Consider the following 24,813-nt stretch of genomic DNA (forward strand, 5'->3'; position numbering starts at 1 on the left):
GTGTAAACCTAGACTCCATACCCATTGCTGAAAGAGGAAACATGATTTCTAACACTTAACTGCACTTTCTAAAGAGACTGCAGATATATAAGTAAAGTATATGTAGGGAGATTTGTTTCATCTGTGTGCATCTTCTGAGACTGTTTAATTCACTGGGTATATGTAAGGGTTTACATCCACTTTAATGTAGTTATAATTAGACTGTAACTAAGGATTTTATTAATGTACAAAGGTCTTTAAAGAGGAAGTAAACCCTGATGAGTTTACTTCCTCTTTCATTCCCTGCAAAGGTAAAGCATGATGGACTACTATGCATCACATAGTAGTCCATTATGTGTCACTTACCTGACACAGGAGCCAGCGAAGTCAGCGCTGTCCCCTGTAGTCCGGCGCATCCATCTTCTTGGTGGGTCTCGCTGCTCCCCTGCTGTCATTCGGCGAAGCACGGGAGCCGCCACTCGCGGCATATCGCCGTTGACCACGGCGCACTCAGTGCGCCTGCGCGCCGCTGTCTACGGCGCATGGGCCATAGACAGTGGTGCCTGTCTTTTGGCAAATATCTCATAAACCGTGTAGGTTTAGGAGATATTTCTTGGACCTACAGGTAAGCCTTAATCTAGGCTTACCTGTAGGTCAAAGTTGGTTGTAAGGGTTTACAACCACTTTAAAGAGAATGTTGTAGCATTGTGGAAGTTACTGACTTTTTAAAAAAAATTTTAGAAAAACTTTGTTTGCATAACTTTCTTTAATTGGGTCTTCCAACCAGTTGTATAACCCTCTTCCCCTGACAGTGGTCCTTAACGCTACAGAGCGTGGTGCCACATAATCATGTGGTGTCATTCACTGCAGTGTTCTTGTGTGAGCCCATTGTTTACAACTTGACCACAGAGTCTGTGGGGGACAATGCTAGAGATACAGTTCTATGTCATACACTGCAAATTGGCCAGCTCAAAGACATACACGAGACCGGTAAGCAGAGGCTAATACACATTTACTAAGGACTAGTCACCAAGATGATGCACATCCACTGGAGATTGATCATTGTTCTTGCTTCCGTATTCTGTAAAACCCCTAAAAATGCTTGTTCCAGGTCAATGCTTGATCAGGTAGCAAAAGAAAAATAAGAATGGCAGCTCTGGAGTAGATTTGGGTGATATTTCAGTGCATAATTGCAGGTTTACTGCAGTATATTGCAGTGTGTTAATGCAATTTTAACACAGTAAATTTCAGTGCGTTGGTTAGTGCACGTTTACCGCTGTATATTTCAGTGCATTACTGCACATTCAACGCAATGTATATCAGTGTGTTATTGCACGTTTACTGCAGTATATTTCAGTGCGTTAGTGCATGTCTACCTCAGTATATTGCTGTGCGTCAGTGCAGTTTTACTTCAGTATATTGCAGTGTGTCAGTGGAGTGTGTCTGTTTAGTAGACAAGTGCAATTCGTTTAGTTACAAATTAGTTCATTTCCGAATTTCCAAATATTTTTCAATTTCCGAAATTCTAAATTTCTGAATTTCAGATTTCCGAATTTTGAATTTACAAATTTCCCAATTTAAAATTTTAGAATTTTCAAATTTCTGAATTTTTGAAAATGCGAAATTTTGGAATTTTGGAAATTCGAAATTTGGAATTCGGAAATTCGGAATTTGAAATTCGAAATTCAGACATTTGAAATTTGAAATTAAAAAATTCAAAATTTGGAAATTCGCAATTAAAAAATTCGAAATTCGGAATTAGAAAATTCGGAAATCTGAAAATTTAGAAATTCAAAAATTTGAAAATTCGGAAATTCCAATTTTCGGATTTCGGAATTTCGGAAATTTCAAATTTCCAAAAAAAGTAAAAAAACGAATGAAACTAAAATTAGCACTTTTCAGTGCATATGTTTACTGTTTAGTGAGTACTCAACTTAAAGTGCACCAAACACCACTTTCCATTCATTAAAGTGCATTCATGTACACATTTCCCCATCTTTATTACATTTTGTTAATAAGCCCCCACATCATGTCTGGTTTGGCCAACAAGGAGAGGCAGAAGTCGCTAGCAGCGTCTGTGTCCACAGGTAAAGGTGGACATGGTCTGTCCTCAGGCAGGGTGTAATTTCCTTGGTTTAGTGATGTTGCCCATGCTATCCGGCCGCAGCAAGCAGGGGAGGTGGTGGACTGGCCTATTAAACCATCCTCATCCTCCTCATCCTCTGTCACCCAAGCAGAGACTAGTTTGCAGTTAACCGCAGCTGCCAAAGTGGCTTATTTTGCCTTCTTGTCCACAGCTACTCCTGCCATAGCCCCAGCATCAGACATGGAGGAGTCAGTTGAGTTATATGAACACAGCATCAACCACTTTCTCCTGGATGATGCACAGCCCTTACTGAATTCAGATCCTGGTTCTGAATTGAGGAAGGTAGGAACAGGAGCCTACAGAGAGGGGAGAACGCTGGTAAACAAATTGGCAGTCATGTTCCCCCAGCCGCAGCATATTGCCTAGTTGGCTCCAGTGATGATGAGGATGGAAGAGATGATGATGAGGAGCTCACTGATGCGACTTGGGTGCCGGATAGAGCAGAGGAGGAAAGTGAGGGTGAGGCACAACCCCAACAACGCAGCCATAATGGAATAGTAGAGAGCAGCCACCCTATTTCACCAGATTTTGGAACGGTTATCTCCTGACCCACTTCTGGGCCTTTTTTAGCATATGTGCAGCCAATCGCACTGTTGCAATTTGCAAACTTTGCCTCAAGCAGATCAAGTGTGGCAAAAAATCAAGCCAATTGGGTACCACATGCTTGACAAGGCATTTAACCTTCCACCACTCAGCCAGTTGGCAAGAGCACCTAAAAGCCATACAAAAGGGATGCAATTCTGCTTCTCGTCACTCCTCAACTTTTGGGTCAACCCCTGCTATACCTCATGACCTCTCAGCAGCCTCCACTGACAGGGATGATGGTATAGCGAAGGGTGTCACAGGTCCTTGCAGCACATCTGACAGTAGCACACTACAAGGCAAATTTCTCTGCCCCATCTGCTGCAGCAAAAAAAAAAAATACAGTCAATGCCACCCACATGCCCAGCATCTAAATTCAAGCTTGGCAAAGCTGCTGGCTTTACAACTCCTGCCTTTGTGTCTGGTGGATTCTTCCACCTTCTGTGATTTTGCAGAATGTGCTGTACCAAATTGGCAGGTTCCCAGTCGCTATTTCTTCTCAGGTAAGGCCATTCCAGCTCTGTACCATCATGTGGAAGGCAATGTTGTGGCATCGTTGGGCAAGGCAGTCAGCTGCAAGGTCCACGTTACTGCTGGCACATGGTCCAGCAAGCATGGTCAGGGTCATATTTCATTCACAGCACACTGGGTAAATCTGCTTGCAACTCAGATGGATGCAGGACAGGGCTTGGTGCAGCAACTTGTTGCTCCGCCTTGTCTCTATACAGCTACTGGAGTGAGACTTGTCAGCTCCATCCCCCTCCTCCTGCACTTCCTCCTCCTCCATGCCCTCCTCTGCTTAATCATCCTATAGACCACCAATACCCCAAAAGTGTTCAAGGGGTTATTCCATGAGTAAGGCTAAAAGGTGCCATTTAGTGCTTCAGCTGGTCTGTGTAAGGGACAGGGGTCACCCCCAGAGCAGAGATTCTTGTAGCTCTACAGGGGAAGGCCCAAAAGTGGTTCACGCCATGCCAACTGGAGCCAGGAATGGTGGTGTGCGATAATGGCTCAAACCTCCTGTCTGCCCTTAGACAGGGAAAGTTGACACATGTGCATGGCACATGTCCTCAATTTGGTGGTGCAGCGTTTCTTAAGCAGGTACCCAGGGTTGGAAGATCTGCTAAAGCAGGCCGGAAGAGTCTGTAGCCATTTCAGGCGGTCATATACAGCCAGTGCTCAGTTGGCTGAAATTCAGTGGGAGTTCTACCTGCTTGTAAACCGAGTTATTTGTGACATGCCCACAAGGTGGAACTTGACTTTGGCAATACTGTGGCAGCTGCACATGCAGCAGAGGGCAATCAGCAAGTACCTGTGTGAGTGTGGCAAAACAACAGGCTCAGGCCGTCTCCGCTTTTTTTTCCCACGCCAATGGCTGCTGATAAAGGATGCATGCCCTGTACTGTCATTATTTGAGGAGGCCACAAGGATGGCGAGCTGTGACAATGCATGCATCAATGACACAATTCTTCTTGGTCTGCCTGCTGCATCTCCAGCCACGAGCATCCAACCCTACCAATACCAGACTGAACCCAGGCACTCCTGCGCCACCGTGCTTCTGTGGCTACTGTCTCAACCCCAGGGGCCCACAATCCGGTGCGGCAAGAGAGGCTCTTCTTTACACGTCAGGCTCACGATCCAGGTACGTGACAGATCATGATCGGTTGGCAACCCTCCTTGACTAAAATTACAAGGGGAAAGTCTCGGAATTCATCCCGTCCCTACGGAGGGAGCAGAAGAGGAAATCTCTTGAGGACACCTTAAAGAGGAGTTTGTGTCTTTCCAGACTCTTGTAGGTTACAGTCTCATGGAAAAGGTAGTTTTGAGGCTTCTGTTGGTCAAGATAGGAGCGGTGGAGCTCACATTTATCAAAATGAATCAGACCTGGATTAGCAGCAGCTATCAAGCCTCTGATGCCGATTTCACTGATTAAGTGCTTTCTGGATCTGGAATCTGTGAAAGACTGTCTAGGCTGCCTAGCTTTGTGGGTGTTGATTTCATCTGGCAGAAATGTTTTGATGTAGGTTTCTTGGGCACAATTAAATTACCAATTTTTTGCACCTGTTTGACAGGTGCATGCCATTTACCTTTTTGAAAGAAAGGCCAATTCTTGCTTTCATGAAGAGTACCTCTATAGGGTTACAGTGTGAAGGCACCACCTACACCCAAAAAACGATTTTTATGCACCTGTTTGACAGGTGCATGTCATTAAAATTTTTCACAGCATGGCCAATTCTTGCTTTTATCAAGAGTACCTCTATAGGATTAAAGTGTGCAGGCACCACCGACACCCAAAGACAAATCAAATTTTTCCACACCTGTTTGACAGGTGTCAATCATTAAATTTTTTGACAGCAAAGGCTATTCTTGCTTTCATCAAGAGTACCTCTATAGGGTTACGATGTGCAGCCAATTTTTTCGCACCTGTTACTTCTATCCAAAGTCTGCGAAAGAGACACCAGGTTTTTTTTCAAAAAATCTCTTTAAACTTGTTCCGAGTGAACTAAATAGCCGCCTCATCATACAGACTGTCCCCCAAGCCATTGTTTACAAAATAAAGAAAGCTTGCAGGGGAAATTTCATTTTATTGGCTTTATAAATGTCATTATTGCTGCAGCAGTTTCTATACATGGTACAGATCTGCCACTTTACAGGCAGACTATGGGGACCCCCCAGGCACTATATTTTTCCAGTTCAGGTTCAATTGAGTTCAATGGGGTTTGTTATTCGGTTCCAAACTTTTGCGATGTTAAAAAGTTCTGCCACAAACCGAACCGGGGGTCATTCGGCCCATGTTTACTCTGGAGAAGATTCAGTTTACAGCTTGTAGATGGAGTAAACATTGGACGATGGAAAAACCTGGTGTCTCTTTTGCAGAATTTGGATAGAAGTTACAACCCAGAAGCATCTGGGTGTGAATCAATATGCAAATGTGAATAAAGCAAGAGCAATGATCCACTGTGGATCTGTTTTCAATACTGAGACCCAGTTAACTAAAGAGAGTTACTTGCATGATATAATATATGAAAAAATATAAAATGCAGCGCTTGTGAGGAAGAATTCTGAGGTGATCCCAGGGGTGATTCTCGGGGGATAGATAATAAAATACTGTCCTCTAGTCTTTAAACAACTAGCAACATATATATACACAACAATTAATGTGAAATGTGCTGCCAAGTTGTGTGACTATTTACTGAAACAAAAGAAAAAAATACCCCTGAACCGACTTCTCAAAGTCCGTGATGTGCAAATGCCTCTCAAAAAGTCAACATATGTATCAGAATGTATGAGAAAACAATTGATACTTGCATATAGTGACTAAAGACAAAACAGTCTGTGAACACATATAAACAATGAGCTTCCTCCCTTATGCTGCGTACACATGATCAGACTATCCGGCGGACTTGGTCCGGCGGACCAGAGTCCCCCGGACAATCCGTCCGTGTGTGGGCTCCAGCGGACTTTTTTTCCCCAAAAGGCTGGCAGACTTAGAAAGTAGTTTTGACTCAAAAATTGTCCGCCGGACTGTGAGTTCGGCGGACAATCCGGCCATCTGTGCGCTCCATGTAGACGGGACTAGTGAAGGAGGTCAATGTCGCAGCCTCCATGGGCGAGATTGACACGTCGCTGGTATGGACTTAAAGGGGAAGCCCTACGCCGAAAAAACGGCGTGGGGGTTCCCCCCAAAGTCAATATCAGACCCTTATCCGAGCACACAGCCCGGCCGGTCAGGAAAGGGGGTGGGGACGAGCAAGAGCCCCCCTCCTGAGCCGTACCAGGCCGCGTGCCCTCAACATGGGGGGTGCTTTGAGGAGGGTAGGCCGTGCGGCCCCCCCAATCCAAAGCACCTTGTCCCCATGTTGAGGACAAGGGCCTCTTCCCGACAACCCTGGCCATTGGTTGTCTGGGTCTTTGGGCGGGGGGCTCATCCCAGATACCGGCCCCCCACCCTATGTGAATGGGTATTGGGGTACAATATACCCCTACCCATTCACCTAGTGAACAAAATGGAAATAAAACACAACACAAGGTTTCAAAATAATTTATTGCACAGCTCCAGGGGTCTTCTTCTGTCTTGGGGGGTCTTCCTGCCGGACTCCTCCTCTATCTTCTGCTAGCTCTTTTACTAGCGGAGGAGCCTGGCTTTCTTCCTCGTCGCCGCTCGGGGGTCTTCTTCCGACTTCAGGGGTCTCGTCCCCCTCTTTGGTTCTTCTTGCCGGGATTCCACTTTCTTCCTTTAGCTCTTTTGCTAGCGGTGGCCCGGTCTTCTGTCGCCGCCACCTCTTCTTCCGACTTCGGGGGTTCTTGTCCCCCTCTTCGGTTCTTCTTGCCGGGCCTCCGCTCCTTCTTCCAGCTCTTTTACTAGCGGTGGCCCGGTCTTCTGTCATCGTCGCCGCCTTCTCTTCTTCTTTGAGATGTTGACCAACGCTCTCTCTGGCCGCAATGGCAGGGACGCGGTGTGCGGCGACTTATATATGGACAATGGGCGGGGTCACCGGGTGATGTCCCCACCCCTTATGATGTCACAGTCCCAGATTATGATGAAAATGCAGTTAAATTATTTAAATTGTTTAGGAGTGAGGTCATTATGTGTTTTTCTTCAAAAAAAAGAACAGTTAGGTAAGACAAGTTAATACCTGTTCCATAGGCCTGTCAGAGAAGGTAAGGTAGGAAGGTAGGTTTTTTTCATACATTTTTAAATAGGGCAGCAGAAAGGGACACCATAATGTCTCACGGTCAATATCAGCAAAACAAATCTTATTTAAAGTGGTTGCAAAGGCTGAAGGTTTTTTACCTTCATGCATGAAGGTAAAAAAACCTTCAGTGTGCAGCTACCCCCTCAGCCACCTCAATACTTACCTAAGCCCGATCCCAATCCAGCGAAGTGCACAAGACTCAAGGCTCTCCTGAGTCTCTCCCTCCAGATTGGCTGAGATGCCATAAGCTCCCGCTGCTATCAATCACAGCCAGTGAGGCAGGAGCGAGGGTGGGGGTGGGGCTCAGCCACACTCTCTGTGTCTTATGGACGCAGAGAGCTAGCTCAGGAGTGAGCACGCATAGGTGCTTCCACAGCAAAAGGCTTGCTATGGGGGCACTTGGTGAGGGGCCTAGAGTGCTGGCGGGGGGCCCGAGAAAAGGAGGATTGAAGCTGCTCTGTGCAAAACCACTGCACAGAGCAGGTAAGTATGACATTTTTTTTAAAGAAAATGTCATCTTTTACAATCTCTTCAACTCTACTTAAAGTGGAAGTAAACTCCCCTATCGTTTTCAGCCAAGGAAGCTGCCATCTTTGCCTCTGTTTAATCTTCAACTGCTATGGTGCTGCACATGTGATTCATTATGACACCAGCCATTGGATGGTTTGATAGTTTGGCTGAGAGCACAGTCAATGTGCAGTTAGCATTCCCGACATGCCTTTTTATTTTTTAACTGTTTAAATCGATGGGTTTACTTCCACTTTACCTTCTACTACCTGACAAAAGGCAAAACAATGAACTGACATTTTTTAAGATCTTGTGTTAATTTAGAATAGTCTTAATATTTACCTCCAGAGTGACAGCAAGAATAACCACAGTTGCTGCTGTAACAGCAAATGACTGATGATCACAGGTACCACCAGGACCAGCAGTGTCTCTGCAAGCTCCATATGGTATGAAGACAGATGCTGATGAAGTTATAATGCCTTTTATAAAAGACCATGCAAACGTCTTGTAAGTGAAAAGGGAATCAGTCTGCCCAATTCTGTATAACTCTGGACATTGTAGGCTCATTTTGGCACTGACATCCTGAAAGAAAAACACAAGCATAAAAGCATTCAAAATCAGATAGAACAGTTGTAAAATGTTTAGATTTTAAAGCAGAACTCAAGGAATTTACTTTTCTTTTGTTTGTCCAGCTTGACTTGATGCCAGTGTCCCATCTGATATCCAGAGGGCCACTGGGAATGCAGAAAATACATACAGTGAGAGCTACTCCAGCAGATTCCCTACTGAATATAGAAGATTGTTTGCGCACACCACTGCCCTCCATAGAACGCATGTATTTTTTTCAATGACTACAAGGAATACAAGGGGACCTTTGATTGGACGAGGTGGAGAGGAGGATGACGCCACAGTATCTTAAAAGTTTACAACTGTAGGGGTCTGCTGTCCTCTACTGTCTATATGTAAATAACTGTGCTGCTTATCACATAATCAACGTGTGGACAGTATATATTAGACATGTGCATTAGTTTTTGTCCGAATGCATTTTCGTCCGAATTTCAGGTATTTTCGTTTTCGTTTTGACAAAAAATAACGAAAGCACAGAATCCGAAAAACAAAAGATGCAACATAAATAAATGCTTTATTTTCGTTTTCGTTGTTACAACAGTTCAATATAGAATAGGAGATTTGACGTGACTCTGACAATAACAATCTGTGTCTATAGAACCTGTGGTCGAATGTGCCTAACCTTACATCTATTAGTCCAAGATTATATAGAGAAAATATTAGACAGAGAGAAAAGATTTGACAGAGAGAAAAGATTCTAAAGTGCTAATTTTAAAGGCTAATATGCAAGTTACTGTCCTAAACAGTGTTTGGGGACCCGGGTCCTGTCCCAGGGGACATGTATCAATGCAAAAAAAAGTTTTAAAAATGGCCGTTTTTTCGGGAGCAGTGATTTTAATAATGATTAAAGTGAAACAATCAAAGTGTAATATTCCTTTAAATTTCGTACCTGGGGGGTGTCTATAGTATGCCTGTGAAGGGGTGCATGTTTCTGGTGCTTAGAACTGTCCCTGCACAAAGTGTCATTTATGCAGGAAAAAAAGTCCTTTAAAATCACTCGCAGCTATTATGAATTGTCGGCTCCGTAATACAGAGAACACTCATTGAAAGTCATTGATTAAAAAAATAAATAAATAAATAAAGCGTGGGGGTCCCCCAAATTCAATTACCAGGCCCTTCAGGTCTGGTATGGATATTAAGGGGAACCCTGCGTCAAATTAAAAAAAAATTGACGTGGGGTTCCCCCTAAATATCCACACTAGACCCTTCAGGTCTGGTATGGATATTAAGGGGAACCCCGGTTCAAATTTTTTTTAAAATTGACCTGGGGGTCCCCCTAAAAATCCATACCAGACCCTTTATCCGAGCACGCAACCTGGCAGGCCGCAGGAAAAGAGGGGAGGACGAGAGAGCGCCCCCCCTCCTGAACCATACCAGGCCACATGCCCTCAACATTGGGAGGATGCTTTGGGGGTCTGTGACCCCTCAAAGCACCATGTCCCCATGTTGATGGGGACAAGGGCCTCATCCCCACAACCCTGGCCGGTGGTTGTGGAGGTCTGCGGGCGCAGAGCTTATCAGAATCTGGAAGCCCCCTTTAACAAGGGGACCCCCAGATCCCGGCCCCTCCCTGTTTGAAATGGTAAGGGGGTACAAAAGTACCCCTACCATTTCTCAAAGAAAGTGTAAAAAATTGTTAAATAAGACAAACACTTTTGAAAAATTCCTTTATTAAAAATAAAAAAAAAATAAAAAAAAGATTCCAGCGGTGGTAATCCACTCTTGCTATCCAGCGACGAATGATCATCTCTCCGGGGTCCAGCGATAGCTGATCTGATCCAGCGCAGCGAATCCATCCATCTTCTGTCTCCATGGAGGAGACACTGCGGGGATCCCGGCGGCCTGGCGTTTGTTATATGTGGAGGACGGGGCCACCCGTCACCTGACCCCGCCCCCCTCTGACGCAAGGGGAAACCCGGGCTTCCCCAGTGATGTATGGGTGACCCCGCCCCCCTCTGATGTAACGGAAACCTGCCTGTGTTACATGCTGTTCTTTTTATTTTTCCTTGCATGTGATTGGGCATTTTTTGCAAAGTGAAGCTTTACTCATTTACTAAGCTCTGGAGCAACTGCACTTTGCAAGATGCACAGTATATTTGCCTTTAGTAAATCAACCCCTACTGTTCATATGACTCTCAGGATATAAACTATCTGGTAATACCAGGGCTGAAAATAGATGTGCAGGGGGGACATCTGCCCCAGGAACCACATTGAGAAGGGCGCCTCTGCTGGCAGGAGTATGTCATACTGTCACCATAATGTGAATGTGGAAAGTTGCTAAAGTGGCCATATGCACTGTGAATGTGCTTTTATATATATTTATTGGTAATATAAACAAGTGGATATTTACAAAAGTGGGGTATGCCTGTATTTGGGTTTATTAATATAGTTTATCATAGCTATAATAATAAATTCAAATATTCGCAAGTACATATTACTAATTAATACATATAAAAGCACATTCACAGTGCATATGGTCACTTTAGCAACTTTCCATGACTTCACACACATTATGATGATTTCTCCTATAGCAACCTTCTACATGTTGTGGGATCTGCTTTGCTCAGCAGGGGATCAGTCTACTGATTGGAGCAGAGCAGGCTGATGACAGGTCTGTGTTCGCTCAGATTATGCAGAGTGGATACGGACACAGCCGGCTCTGCTCTATAGGAAGATGGGAGTAACTTAAGTGGCTGGCTGTTTACACTCAACTGCCCTCCAATCCCATCCACCTAGACAGAGGGGGACAGGTCCCCCCCCCTATTTTTTATGTGAACTGTATTGGAGATAGGCGGGTGTAAAAGGACACGAATTTGTTTACACCTGTTGGTCCATAGGGGTGAATGGAGGCTCCAATCAGGTCCGCCTGAAAAACTATCAGGTGGAACTGATCGGACTCTTTGTGTGAAAGGGGCTTTACACAGTGAATTTTTGATATCCGAAAGAATGCTACCTCCTGAAGTTGCCAAGTGTCCCAGATCTGCCAGGACAGTCCGATTTTCGAAACAGCTGTCCTGCAGCAGCTTTGGCCTGACCTACTGTATGTCCCAGAATCCAAGGTGTGGGGATGGCTGTAGTACTGTTCATTCCTTGGCAATTTAAGGAGTAATTCTAGGCATAGGCTATATTATATATAGTTACATTGTTCCAGCTTGGACCAATGTAACTACAGTATGTAAATATCATACCTGATAGATGCCCCTGACGCTGCAGAAAAAAGAACTGGGGAATTTGTCCTTAAACTCTTTCTCTGTCTCCAAAGTGAGGCATCAGAGGTCTTTTTAGACACCTGATATTTCATCAAAGTCCCACAACAGGGCTCCTATAAAACTATAATAAATAATATTGTAAAAAATAATAAAATTGTAAAATAAAATGTAAAAAATAGTAACAATTAAAAAAAATACTAATAAAAAGAACTAAGTCTTTGCCCCAGGTGAAAGAATGTCTTGCTTCACCACTGGGTAATACACACTAAGCCCTTTTTATTAAATTTCCTATTTATTAACATAAACCTTTCTTTAATTTCAGTGCATTGTATATCTCAGTACATGAATAATTTGATTCCAGTGGAACCTTTGTTTCTCACAATTACCTGTCCTGTGTTGTCTACAATCATTGCCAGCAAGGTACAGAGTGCATTTATTAGGTTTGTTTTATATCTTTATACTTTTAAAATAACACCTTTGAGGCTATATGAAAGCTGCAAACATTACTCTGCTCCCTAATAACATGAGAATGCACTGTTCGCTTTTACTATGGTTTAGCATGATTATTTTGTCTCATCTAGGCAAATTTACTGTATTTACATTAATTTTAATGTTGGATTGCTAATTATGTTTTTATTTACATACCCCTGTTTGTTTTATGATGAGAATTACTGATCTGGGGGCTGCATTATTATCTATTGGTTCTTTTGTTTTTCTGTATGTATTCTGTACCCCATGATCCTATCTATATTTCACTAATAGCTTTTATATTTGGGATCTGTTCATTGGGTGATTGTACTTCAATTACTGTATGAATTGTGATCATCCTTTTTGCTTATTTACATGTAAGAGTCTTGTCCATCAGTCACACGTCTATACAGAATACCCTTATCAATTAGTAATATTAGTAAACCTTTTTGCTTTATACAATATATGTATTATATGTATGATGCATACCTTTTACACTGGCTTGCATTTGTATGTATATATTATATATATATATTTAATTTAACTACTATGTAACTATGTAATATTTGCCAGGATAAATTACATATATTAAGGCCATTTTAATGTTAGGGAATGCAGCTAATAAAAGAATCTGATTTTTTTTCTCACCTGTTCAAAGAGTCCCATGGACAATGCTGGAAGAGCAGTAAAAAGTACGGAGTAGAAGGCTATGAACCAGCTGTCAAACACTGTCTGCAATACAAGGAAAAAAAACGGTAAATATGTAAGTGTCATGTTACTAACAGTTGTTTTCATCATTGATTCAAAAAGAAATTCACCCATTGCTTTAAGCTGAAATTTGCCATTCTTTTTTTACCAATATTCAATTTGCCACATTCTCTCTAGTTGTCATGGTGGTTTTTGGTATTTTCAACTGAGATTTGCCTATTTTCAAATAAAATTCACCTCGCCAAGCATCTATTTATTCTTCAACAGGAAAGTGCTTTCCTGTGCCATTCATTCTATTTATTACTCAGTAAATGTAGGTTCATTGTTAAAATTCACCCAATATTTGCTGATTTTTCACCTTGCACAATATTGTATTTTTTTCCCTGGTTGGGAGTGGGCAATGTACATTTTACAGTGCTTCTTGGAGCTTGCTTTGGGGATTTGGAATTTTTGTCTCTGTAGAATGATACATCTGTATTTTTCATACAGTCTTCTGTGGTAATTACCTTATTTTATGTAGAGGCTTACACCATAAAAAATGTTAGCTGCCTGTCTCTTGTTATGAGGAGAGTAAAGATCTGCAGACCTGTTCCAGAGTATTGATGCAACGTACTAAATTCTGAAGGAAAGCATGTCAACTAGCATTTTCAAAAAGACAGGTCAGCAATGACAATGTACGTGTTTCTCTCTCCCTATTGTCCACCTTATATGTCCCCAGATAATAAACAGACTAAATATCATTTCTCACACAATTACAGTTCTTACAATAGTATTATTTAGATTTCAATAATAAATACCAGAGCTGTATATCCATTAAAATATGCATATAACACATGGCAGAAAACACTGGCCGATGCCTTGTAGAAGAAATATCTCAGAAACATTGCAATACGAAGGTAGGACCACCGTCCATGAATAAGTAGAAGGCGCTGAAGATAAGAAAACTGAGCCAAAGCATAATCACTGGACTGGACAGCTTGTGTTCCTTCCAAACCACTGATACCAACTCCAATGTGAGCAGCTGAGAAAAGAGAATAATGTTAGCTAAGAAGGGGAACTCTTACTTTATCATGGTTTGCAATACTATAACAAGAGTCACAAAAGAACAGTCAAACTTATTTATTAAGGCAAGGACGTAATACCCTAACTTCATATTAAAAAGATCCACTTTAAGGGAGATTTTTTTGTCCATTGCCAATAAAACCTTCAAAAAGAAAAATAAATAGCCTTAAAAGAACTGTAATTTCATAAATTTGATAGCATGAACAAAATTAAATAGTGAAATGTATTGTTACTGCTTAAAATGCAGTAGGTTCCAACAGTATATGTTGAAAATTGTGCATTATATATTGAAACTTACTAATTAAATACAAAATTTGACCCAGGAATCAAAATATAATTAAAAGTAATCGTATCTTGCAGTTTATTAAAAAAATCAAAAAAGATTATGGAGGTTATTTACAAAAGGCAAATCCACTTTGCACTGCAATTGCACTTGGAAGTGCAGTCGCTCTAAATCTAAGGGGTAGATCTGAAATTAGTGGAAGCTCTGCTGAATTTATTATCCAATCATGTGCAAGCTCTTGGATCTACAGTGCAAAGTGGATTTTCCTTTAGTAAATAAACCCCTATGTGTCTTACATACCAGATTCAGTTTCTCCTCTGCCACTTCATTACACTCAGAATCTGTTAAATTCTTCTAATGTTGGAATGGTGGAGTTGATTTACTAAAACTGGAGCATCCAGAATCGGATGCAGCTGTGCATGGTAGTCAATCCGCTTCTAACTTCAGCTTGTTCAGCTAAGCTTTGACAATAAAAATTGGAAGCTGATTGGATTCTAAGCAGAGCTGCACCAGATTTTGCATTCTCCAGTTTTAGTTAAACAGCCCCTTTGTATCTAGCCACTTCACAGAAATGATAGGATCCCATGGTCTTGGGCTCTTGGGATCAACATGGTCTTGGGATCCCAATCACTTAAGCAGGGTACAAATAAAAATGATTGTAACTGATTAAGTCACTCACATTTGTATTTCATTTAAAGTCCACAGAGAACCTAATATAAAGATTATCTTCTGTAAACATACCAATTACTCAATAAAGCATTGCAATAAAGCAACCGTACAGGACTTCTAACACTTTGAGGGTTATTTACTAAAGGAAAATCCACTTTGCACTGCAAGTGCACTTGGAAGTAAAGTCGCTCCCGATCCGAGGGGGTCATGCAAGGAAAATAAAAAACGAAATTTTAGCTTGCACATGATTGGATGATAAAATCAGCAGAGCTTCCACTCATTTCAGATCTACCCCTTAGATTTAGAGCGACTGCACTTCCAAGCACAAAGTGGATTTGCCTATCGTAAATAACCCCCTCTGTCTGTTGTGGTGTATTTATAGAAAATATAGGGTGCAAAAGTTTGCTGTTATTTTGTAGGAGTGCACAAATTTAAAGCTTTGGATGCTCGGTATCAATTTATTTGGTAAAACCTCATTTTTATAAGTGATGTATTGCACTTGTGTGCCCTAAAATAAAGTTTAGTGTATTTGTAGTGTATTTGTGTAGCGTATGAAGTTCTGTACTTGATAAACGATTGCACAAATATTGTATGACATAAAAAATTGGAGCTACCACTATTTTATTCTACCTGGTGTCTGTTTTAAGAAAATATATACTATTTGAGGGTTTATTACTTGTTTTCTACCTAACATAATTTTTTAAAAGATGTGTGAGAACAATGCAAAAATGGCTCTGGCAGCGAAGGGGTAAAAGCTTGAATTTCATCTCGTTTCTTCACTGCCAAAATATTGTGGCAAAAATTACATCACCTTGGAGTGTCCACTTTCCAAAAATGGGTCATTTTATGTGTGTCTTCGTCCTCCCAATCAGTTTAATGGGCAGAACAATAACAAATGGGGGGGGGGGGGGGGGGGCTGGGAATTCTGTTTTTAGTATATATATATATATATATATATATATATATATATATATATATATATATATGTGACCTCTCAGCAGGCTGCATATATGTGTCTCAAATGCAAATATTTCTGAGCCCTGCGTGCTCCCAGTACAGTTACCGGCTGGGACCAGAAAGCTCCCGATGCATGCTTGCGATCAGGGAGCTTTCTGATCATGTGAACGCTGTGACAGCCAGTCAGAGCAGTCGCATGACACAAATGGGCGCCTCCGCCTCCCAGAATTTAGAAGGTCTTAAAGGTCCAGGAGGAGATGGCAGGAAGGGGTTAAATCTATCTTTTTATAAATATTTAAAAAATGTTCTTGCCTTGAAAAGACATGTGTAATTAACTGTAGTGGTGGTGATGGGGGCGGTGGGGGAAGGCGCAGTTTGCCACCTTTGCCCTAGGCACGAGATGATCATGTTCAGGCACTGATCATGTTAGGAACACTCCTTAATATAAACTCAGTGAGTAGAATCCAGTCATTTTGCATGCTCTATTCATACTCTATAAAAGTAGATTCGAGGAAAGGCAAGATCTTTGCACATAACGTAGATCGCTGATTTATGTTGCCTGGATTATTGCTTAATTGTGCTAGCAGCCATCTTAGTCAGAGCATAAGCACAAAAAGCAGAGCTTACAATGCATTAAAAAAAGTTTGTTTCTTTACCATTTCCTCCTCAGTTGCATTAATTAACATTTTGAGATATTCAACCAAAATCTAAAATTAGATATTAAAGTTTAATCTACTTATATTTTGCCCTCCTTTATTCCTCACTCCTTTCTAATTTCCTTTCACAGGAATGCATTATTTTTTTAAAATTAAATTTAAATATACATGTTTTTATTACATATCTTATTTTAAACCCAGCGATGTTATCACTCGGTCTCCATGTTTCTTTATGTAATGCAGACAGATCATGGTTGGTGAGGTGATGTACAGGAGTGGATGTTCCTAGGCAGATAGAATTTTATGGAGACCACCCTAGTTAACATCTACATATGATGCGGCTGAGTATCCATGAATAAAAGAACTGCTATTTAATGACTGAAGGAGCAGGCCATGGACAGTGAGGGTGGGGAGGAAATAGCTAGATGATACTGGATGCAACCAGAGAAATGTGGTGGGCTATATCTGACAGATTTCAATGTACACTGCTAGAAACTCACAATCAGAGTAAGCTATTTAAGTACTGGCAAGGGGCTGTGAAACTGTGCAAGACTGAAGGTAAGAAATGCTATCAAGATTTTATTGCTAAGTTTCTGTTTTTACTGAAACAGGAGGCAAAAGAAAAATATAACAACGGTTACTACTGTTCCTGTGACAATTGTACTGAAAGAAATAAAATAGGTTCAGTACTTTTCTTCTAAATGCACTGTATGTATACCACTTACCTACACTGTTTGTCACAATATTTCAATCAACCACCTCTATCACAAATCTATCTCTCCACTCTCTTATCAATACCCAAAGGGTAAAAAGACAGCAAAAATATTAAACCGAAACTTACTTTTAATCATATTTACATCATTTGCCCCATCCCCAATAGCAAGGGTTATGGCTTTCTTGTGTTTTCTCACAAGCTGTACAATCATAGCTTTCTGCTTTGGTGTCACCCTGCAGCATATGACAGCTTGGCACTGAGAAGCTAGGTCTACAAATGAATATTCTCTCATCATCTCTTCTTGTTTACTGGGAGTCACTTTTTTCCGATGGCAATCTTCTGCTAGTTTTTGGAAAAGTTGCCACTTGCTCTTTTTACTTTTACTGGGTTTTAAAATCTGTCCCTGTGACAAAAAACAAACAAAAAAAAACACTGTTTGTTTGAAGCGTAAGATAATACCTAGTAATTACTTTTTTACTTAAAAAAAATAAATAAAGTTGGTATTTTTGGAATAGTTTTATAATAGAATCCATGCTATTTGATAAATATCAGATTGTCACAGGAAAGAAAATGTATGGAAAGTAAATGTTTGGAAAGCAAATGTATTAATCCCAAAACAGAACTTACCAGGAAACCTCCACTGACCACAAGAGCTACCCTCTGCCCAATATGTTCTCTGTGTCTCTTGAATACATTGATGTCCAAAAGATTTTGCCCACTCCCTGAAAAGTTGCTGCTCTCCCAGCAGTCATCTAGGATATCACTGGTTAGATAAACACACAAAACACGGTTCAATAAATAAAGCTCTAGCCAACCAGCACCTAAAGATACTAATACACTACCTGGTTATCCCTACCCTCAGCTATTGCAATTCCATTATTGTTGGTCTACCCTTACATAGGCTATTCCCCCTTTAGTCTATCATGAATGCTGTTGCTAGACTCACCCACCTTACCAACTGTTCAGTGGCCGCTTCCCCCTCTACCAATCTCTCCATTGGCTTCCTCAAACCCAACATAAATGATTCAAAATATTAAAAACATACAAAGACATACACAATTCTGCCCCAAGCTACAACACCCTCATCTAAAAATATCACTTAAACTGTCCACTTTGCCCCTCCCAGGATCTCCTGCTCTTTTGTCACCTCCTCCTATGTGTGCCTCCAGGACTTCTTTAGAGCTTCTCCTATCCTTTACTACTTGCCCCTCCCTTTTAAAATGTAAGCTGTCATGAGTAGAGCCCTCCCAGTCATGTTCTGCATTGTTTTGTAACTGCACTGTCTCTCTTTAATTTGTAAAGGACTGCACAAACTATTGGACAAACTGTTTGAGCTATATACATTTTGTATAATAAAAATAATAATAATAGTTTCATTTTTTATTGTTTTGGATACAGTTTAGAAAAGGTAAAACATCCATTTGTTTTCTATCTGTGACCCTTTTGGAGGAAATTTCATATCACCTTCTGTCCTAACAACCTATGACAGTATAAAATGAATTTGGGGGAGTTGTCGACACTGGGGCAGTAATAATAATATAACAGAGGTCTTTACCTTTTCCTATTTTACTAAAGAAACAGAATTGTTGTACCATAAAATCCCTAAGTACCCTAAGTACCCTAAGTGACACATGATTTGGTTATTCTGAGAGAATTGGATTATATTGCTGCCTCGAAAGGAACTGGACACTGGTAAACAAATAAGTAATTCATCAAACAGCTAAAACCCTTCCCACTCCCAGCATGCAACTTTTGTAGAAAAGCAGCCTGAGTGTGAGGAGTAAATCACAAACACAGTGAGATGAGACCTCACTTTCATTCAGGAACACAGGATTCAGATTAGAAGTTTTGACAGCAGACCTGAACGGGTGCTCCATGCTGGTCTATGGAGCAACGGATGTCAGCGGTGACATGTCTGCTGACATCCGACCCTGTCCGATCCACCAAAAGCAGACGGATGGCCCTACGTCCGGTTCCGTCGCGGGCGGATCGGATGAGATCTGATGAAAATGCTGTCCTTTTTCATCAAATCTCCCCATAGAATCCAGCAACGCTCGACAAGCCCCTCCCCACTCAATGAGCAGAGAGGGACCTGTCATCCGCCGGCTCAGTGGAGATCAATGGAGAGATCTCTCGCTGAGCTGGCGGACAGAGGAGGCCTAAATGGAAGCGGATCCGCCTCGTCTGAATGAGGCCTTAGAGAAGGTGTGAGCAGAAGACCAGGTGGCAACCTTGCAAATTTGGGAAACAGTTGTCTGATGCCCAAAATCCCAAGAAAAATTCTTAGACCTAGTAGAGCGCACCATGAGAGGAAAGGATGGAACCTTGTCCTTAAGACCATAAGCTTGATCTCTCACTGCTGTGAAATGGTGGGACAAGAAAAAACTAAAATAAATGAAAAGAAAGAGAGTCAGTTTTTTTTTGAAGCTGTGGCTGAAATGTAAAACCACACAACATGAACTACACCCAGGAAGTGAAGAAAAATGTCATTTTGATGCACTGGAACTGGCCAGAAAGATGGAAAAAATTAACTGGTTAAGGTGAAAGGCCAACAACTATAGACATCAACACTACCTTATCCTTCTGTAAGACCAGATAGGGTACTTTAAAGCTCAAGGCTGCCAATTCAGACTCATGCCTTGAAGAGGTGATGGCAACAAAGAAATAAACTTTGTGGGTGAGAGTAGAAAGGGGAATATTCCAAAAAGGTTCAAAGGCAGTCTTTAAAGAGTTGAAAGAACCAAGTTAAAATCCCATGGAGTCACAGGTAGCTTTACAGTCTTGACTGAACAAAATGGAGGCTAAACTGTGTTTGAAATAAGGGTGCAAAGGTTGAGATTACCCCTTATTAATAATCAGGGCCAAGTTTAGATCCAGGTCTGAATGCAAATAGTTTAGAATTCTTCCCACAGAGTATTTCCTGAAGTAAAGTCAATTTTTTTTCTCACTAAACAAAGTAAGCCTTTTATGGGGTTGATTTCCTAAAGGCAAACAGACTGTGCACTTTGCAAGTCCAGTTGATCCAGAGCTTAGCAAATGAGAGGAAGCTCTGTTGCCTTTCATCATACAATCATGTGCAAGCTAAAATGCTTCTTTTTTTTCCCTTGCATATGATTGGGTATTCTTTGTAAAGTGAAGCTTTACATCATTTACTAAGCTTTGGAGCAAGTGCACTTGCAGAACAGTAGAGTCTATTTGCCTTTAGTAAATAAACCCCTATGTGTTATGTTAGACCTTGTGGGAAGTAGACTTCCTAGCTTTTATTAGTGTGGGGATTAACAAATTAATTGAATTAGGCTCCTGGCTTGGGTCTGGCCTTGGAGCCTAGGAGTAATTAAAGTAACTATTCTTGGCCTAAGAGGTGGAAGAAGTCTTCCCAGTTTTTGGCTTAGGCTTCTTCTTCTGGGGCAAAAGGGTTCTTCTACTCCCAGTGGCATCCTTTATGATCATATCCAAGGAAGAACCAAAGAGCCATTCATCATCAAAAGGCATACACAATAAGCATTTTTTACATTGCTGTTCTTCAGACCAAAATTTCAGTCAAAGAGTTCTCTGCATATTCACAAACAGGAGACTAATTAGGGAAATAAGATGGATGATGTCATGTAAACCATCAATGCAATAGTGTTGATCTGAATCGCACTCTACAAACACAGCATTAGTAAGGATTTTAGCTGATCCTGTGACATAAGTTTAGTCTATTACCTTAAGGTTTGACAGAGTGACATTATTGCTGTGGCAGGTTACAAAGCAGGGCCTGCTAGCAAAAATAATACAGGCATACCCCACTTTTAAGTACATAATGGGGTTTATTTACTAAAGCTAGAATGTGAAAAATCAGGCTCACTTCTGCATAGAAACCAATGAGCTTCCAGGTTGTATTACCAAAGCTTAACCACTTCAGCCCTGGACCAATTGTCAGCCTAAGGACCAGAGGTCTTTTTACAATTTCGCACTGCACTGCTTTAACTGGTAATTGCGCGGTCATGCAATGTTGTACCCAAACGAAATTTGCGTCCTTTTCTTCCCACAAATAGAGCTTTCTTTTGATGGTATTTGATTGCCTCTGCGATTTTTATTTTTTGCGATATAAATGGAAAAAGACCAATAATTTTGAAAAAATATATATTTTCTACTTTTTGTTATAAGAAAAATCGAATAAACTCAATTTTAGTCAAACATTTAGGGCAAAATTTATTCAGCCACATGTCTTTAGTAAAAAAAATGTCAATAAGCGTATATTTATTGGTTTGCGCAAAAGTTATAGCGTCTACAAACTAGAGTACATTTTCTGGAATTTACACAGCTTTTAATTTATGACTGCCTACCTCATTTCTTGAGGTGCTAAAATGGCAGGGCAGTACACCCCCCCCCCCATGACCCCATTTTGGAAAGTAGACACCCCAAGGAAATTGCTGAAGGGCATGTTGAGCCCATTGAATATTTTTTTTTTGTCCCAAGTGATTGAATAATGACACAAAAAAAAAAAGTTTACAAAAAGTTGTCACTAAATGATATATTGCTCACACATGCCATAGTTATATGTGGAATTGCACCCCAAAATATATTCTGCTGCTTCTCCTGAGTACGGGGATACCACATATGTGGGACTTTTTGGGAGTCTAGCCGCGTACGGGACCCCGAAAACCAATCACTGCCTTCAGGGTTTCTAAGGGTGCAGATTTCACTCCTCACTACCTATCACAGTTTCGAAGGCCATAAAATGCCAAAATAGCACAAAATCCCCCAAATGACCCAATTTTGGAAAGTAGACACCCCAAGCTATTTACTGAGAGGCATGTTGAGTCCATGAAATATTTTATATTTTGCCACAAGTTGCAGGAATATTACATTTTTTTTTTTTTTTGCACAAAGTTGTCACTAAATGATATATTGCTCACACATGCTATGGGCATAAGTGAAATTACACCCCAAAATAAATTCTGCTGCTTCTCCCAAGTACGGGGATACCACATGTGGGGGACTTTTTGGGAGCCTAACCACGTACGGGACCCCGAAAACCAAGCACTGCCTTCAGGATTTAAATATAAAACGCTACCAAAAAAACTGTTAGCGATCGCAGGGATCAGGCCTGACTCTGCGAACGCTGCAGTTATGTGTTTAGTGTTTTGTAAGTGACAGTGATCGATCGATACTGCACTTGGGTGGGCTGGGCGGAGGGGCAAAATGCAGGTGCCAGCAGGTATCTGGGCTGATCCCGCTAACAATGTGTTTTTTTGGAACCCTAAACTGCTGGGGACGCTAGTATAGATCTGATCAGATCAGATATTGATCTGTTCAGATTCTATACCACTACGGGAGGTTTATGCTTTGCGTGTGGGTGTTAGCGGTACTGGCACTAACCTAGCGCTGCCTGGGGCGACGCAGACCCTGACCCTAAAACCTAATTGATATCACCTGCCGGGTGATCAGGAGGTTAAACCTTTATTGGGTAATAAATGGTGGGTGCCCTGATGCTATAAAAAGCAAACTAACTAACCAGAGTCACCCATAACACTTATACGGTGATCACTTGTGAAAGGGTTAAATAGGGGCAATCAGGGGGTTAAAATCTTTATTAGATAGTATATGGGGGTCCCTGGCGCTATATAAAAACCTGTCGGGGAACCTAAATAACTAGCTGGCTAACCAGCGTCACCAGTGGCACTTATACAGTGATCGCTGGTCAAAGGGTTAACTAGGGGCAATCAGGGGGTTAAAACCATTATTGGGTAGTATATGGGGGTACCTAGCGGCAATAAAAACCTGGTGGTGAACCTAAAAAAATAACTAGCTACCTAGCGGCACCAGTGACACTAATGCAGCGATCATAAAAACGATTGCTTAGTGACACTGGCAAAAGGGGGTGAAAGGGTTAACTAGGGGCAATCAGGGGGTTAAAACCGTTATTGGGTAGTATATGGGGGTACCTAGCGCTATAAAAACCTGGCGGTGAACCTAAAAAAATAACTAGCTACCTAGCGGCACCAGTGACACTAATGCAGCGATCAGAAAAACGATCGCTTAGTGACACTGGCAAAAGGGGGTGAAAGGGTTAACTAGGGGCAATCAGGGTGTTAAAACCATTATTGGGTAGTATATGGGGGTACCTAGCGCTATAAAAACCTGGCGGTGAACCTGAACCTAAAAAAATAACTAGCTACTTAGCGGCACCAGTGACACTAATGCAGCAATCAGAAAAATGATTGCTTAGTGATACTGGCAAAAGGGGGTAAAAGGGTTAACTAGGTGCAATCAGGGGGTTAAAACCGTTATTGGGTAGTATATGGGGGTACCTAGCGCTATAAAAACCTGGCGGTGAACCTAAAAAAATAACTAGCTACCTAGCGGCACCAGTGACACTAATGCAGCGATCAGAAAAACGATCACTTAGTGACACTGGCAAAAGGGGGTGAAAGGGTTAACTAGGGGCAATCAGGGGGTTAAAACCATTATTGGGTAATATATATGGGGGTACCTAGCGCTTTGTGTGCCTATGTGTACCTACATGTCAGTGTAGTGTATGGTGCACCTACTTTCTCTGTTCTCCTCACAGTCCGGTCAAAAAGACCGCCCCGAGGAGAATGACATCACTTCCTCCCTGCCTGTGTTTACAATACACAGCGGGGGAAGCTTCTCATTCACCATGAGCGATCGAGAGGGGATGGCCAGAAACCAATGGCCATCCCCTCATCCCAGATCGCTCCTGAAGCGAAACGGACCGCCGCATCCAGCAGGAGGGGGTCCAATCGGGCCCCCCAACCGCTGGAAGGCAGGCACGTACATGTACGTGCTTGTGCCTGTCGGTGCCATTGTGCCGACGTACATTGCCATGCGGCGGTCCTTAAGTGGTTAATTGAACAAGCTGGGGTTAGAAGCTCATTGGTTTCTATGCAGAAGTAAGCTTGATTTTGCACTTTCCAGCTTTATTAAATAAACCCCATTGCGTACTTAAAAATGGGGTATGCCTGTAATTTGTAAAGGTTTTACAAATGTTTGTCAATGGGATTCTCAAACACTAGTAAATCCTCCACATGTATGATCAGTGTTTTATTATGATGGGAAATCTCTGTACCAACAATTGGGAATGGCCCATTTCTTGATTAAGGCCTCCCCAAATGGGTATTAATCAGTAAAACATTTACAAGAATTAACAGTTTAACAGTATTAGAAGTTTTCTCCTCTCCATACAAACCACCATCAAATGAGGAGTATACTAGAAAGGTTTTCTAGTATCTCAGGGCTTCTCAAAGATCCCAGACCAGAACATCACCAGTGGAAACCACAGGCTGTTCCAATTTTAAGGTGGCACACACTACATAAATAAGAACCAATATGGTATTAATTAAGAGGATCTTTTAATAAAAGGACACTTAGCTGTCCAAGGATCCAGCACCACCCTCATCTGGGCCAGTTCTACTTTGATTTTTGGGTCCCTGGTGCCAGCATGTTTAGTATGGGAAGCCGGATATGACTCCCTGCAGCTTCACAGCCAGCGTTCCACTGCTAAGCTGCGTTATGCTGTGTGAATGGTCCCACAGCCTCATG

The 24,813-nt window shown here is 41.7% G+C and overlaps 1 protein-coding gene across 5 annotated transcripts in view; it reads right to left on the reverse strand.

Annotated features, from left to right (window-relative positions):
- ATP8B3 (ATPase phospholipid transporting 8B3) overlaps positions 1-24,813 on the reverse strand; it is a 345,697-nt gene that overhangs the window by 106,989 nt on the left and 213,895 nt on the right. For all 5 annotated transcript variants that reach the window (XM_077475865.1, XM_077475864.1, XM_077475862.1 and 2 more), the window contains 5 exons: positions 17,893-18,028; positions 17,392-17,668; positions 13,721-13,944; positions 12,864-12,947; positions 8,254-8,493 (listed from right to left, as the gene is read on the reverse strand). In XM_077475865.1, coding sequence (XP_077331991.1) covers positions 8,254-8,493; positions 12,864-12,947; positions 13,721-13,944; positions 17,392-17,668; positions 17,893-18,028 — 961 coding nt within the window. The remainder of the gene's footprint in view (positions 1-8,253; positions 8,494-12,863; positions 12,948-13,720; positions 13,945-17,391; positions 17,669-17,892; positions 18,029-24,813) is intronic.

Source organism: Lithobates pipiens, unplaced genomic scaffold (assembly GCF_037356315.1).
Source record: "Lithobates pipiens isolate NorthernLeopardFrog02 unplaced genomic scaffold, aLitPip1_a1.2 Scaffold_13, whole genome shotgun sequence".
Lineage (NCBI taxonomy): Eukaryota > Metazoa > Chordata > Amphibia > Anura > Ranidae > Lithobates > Lithobates pipiens.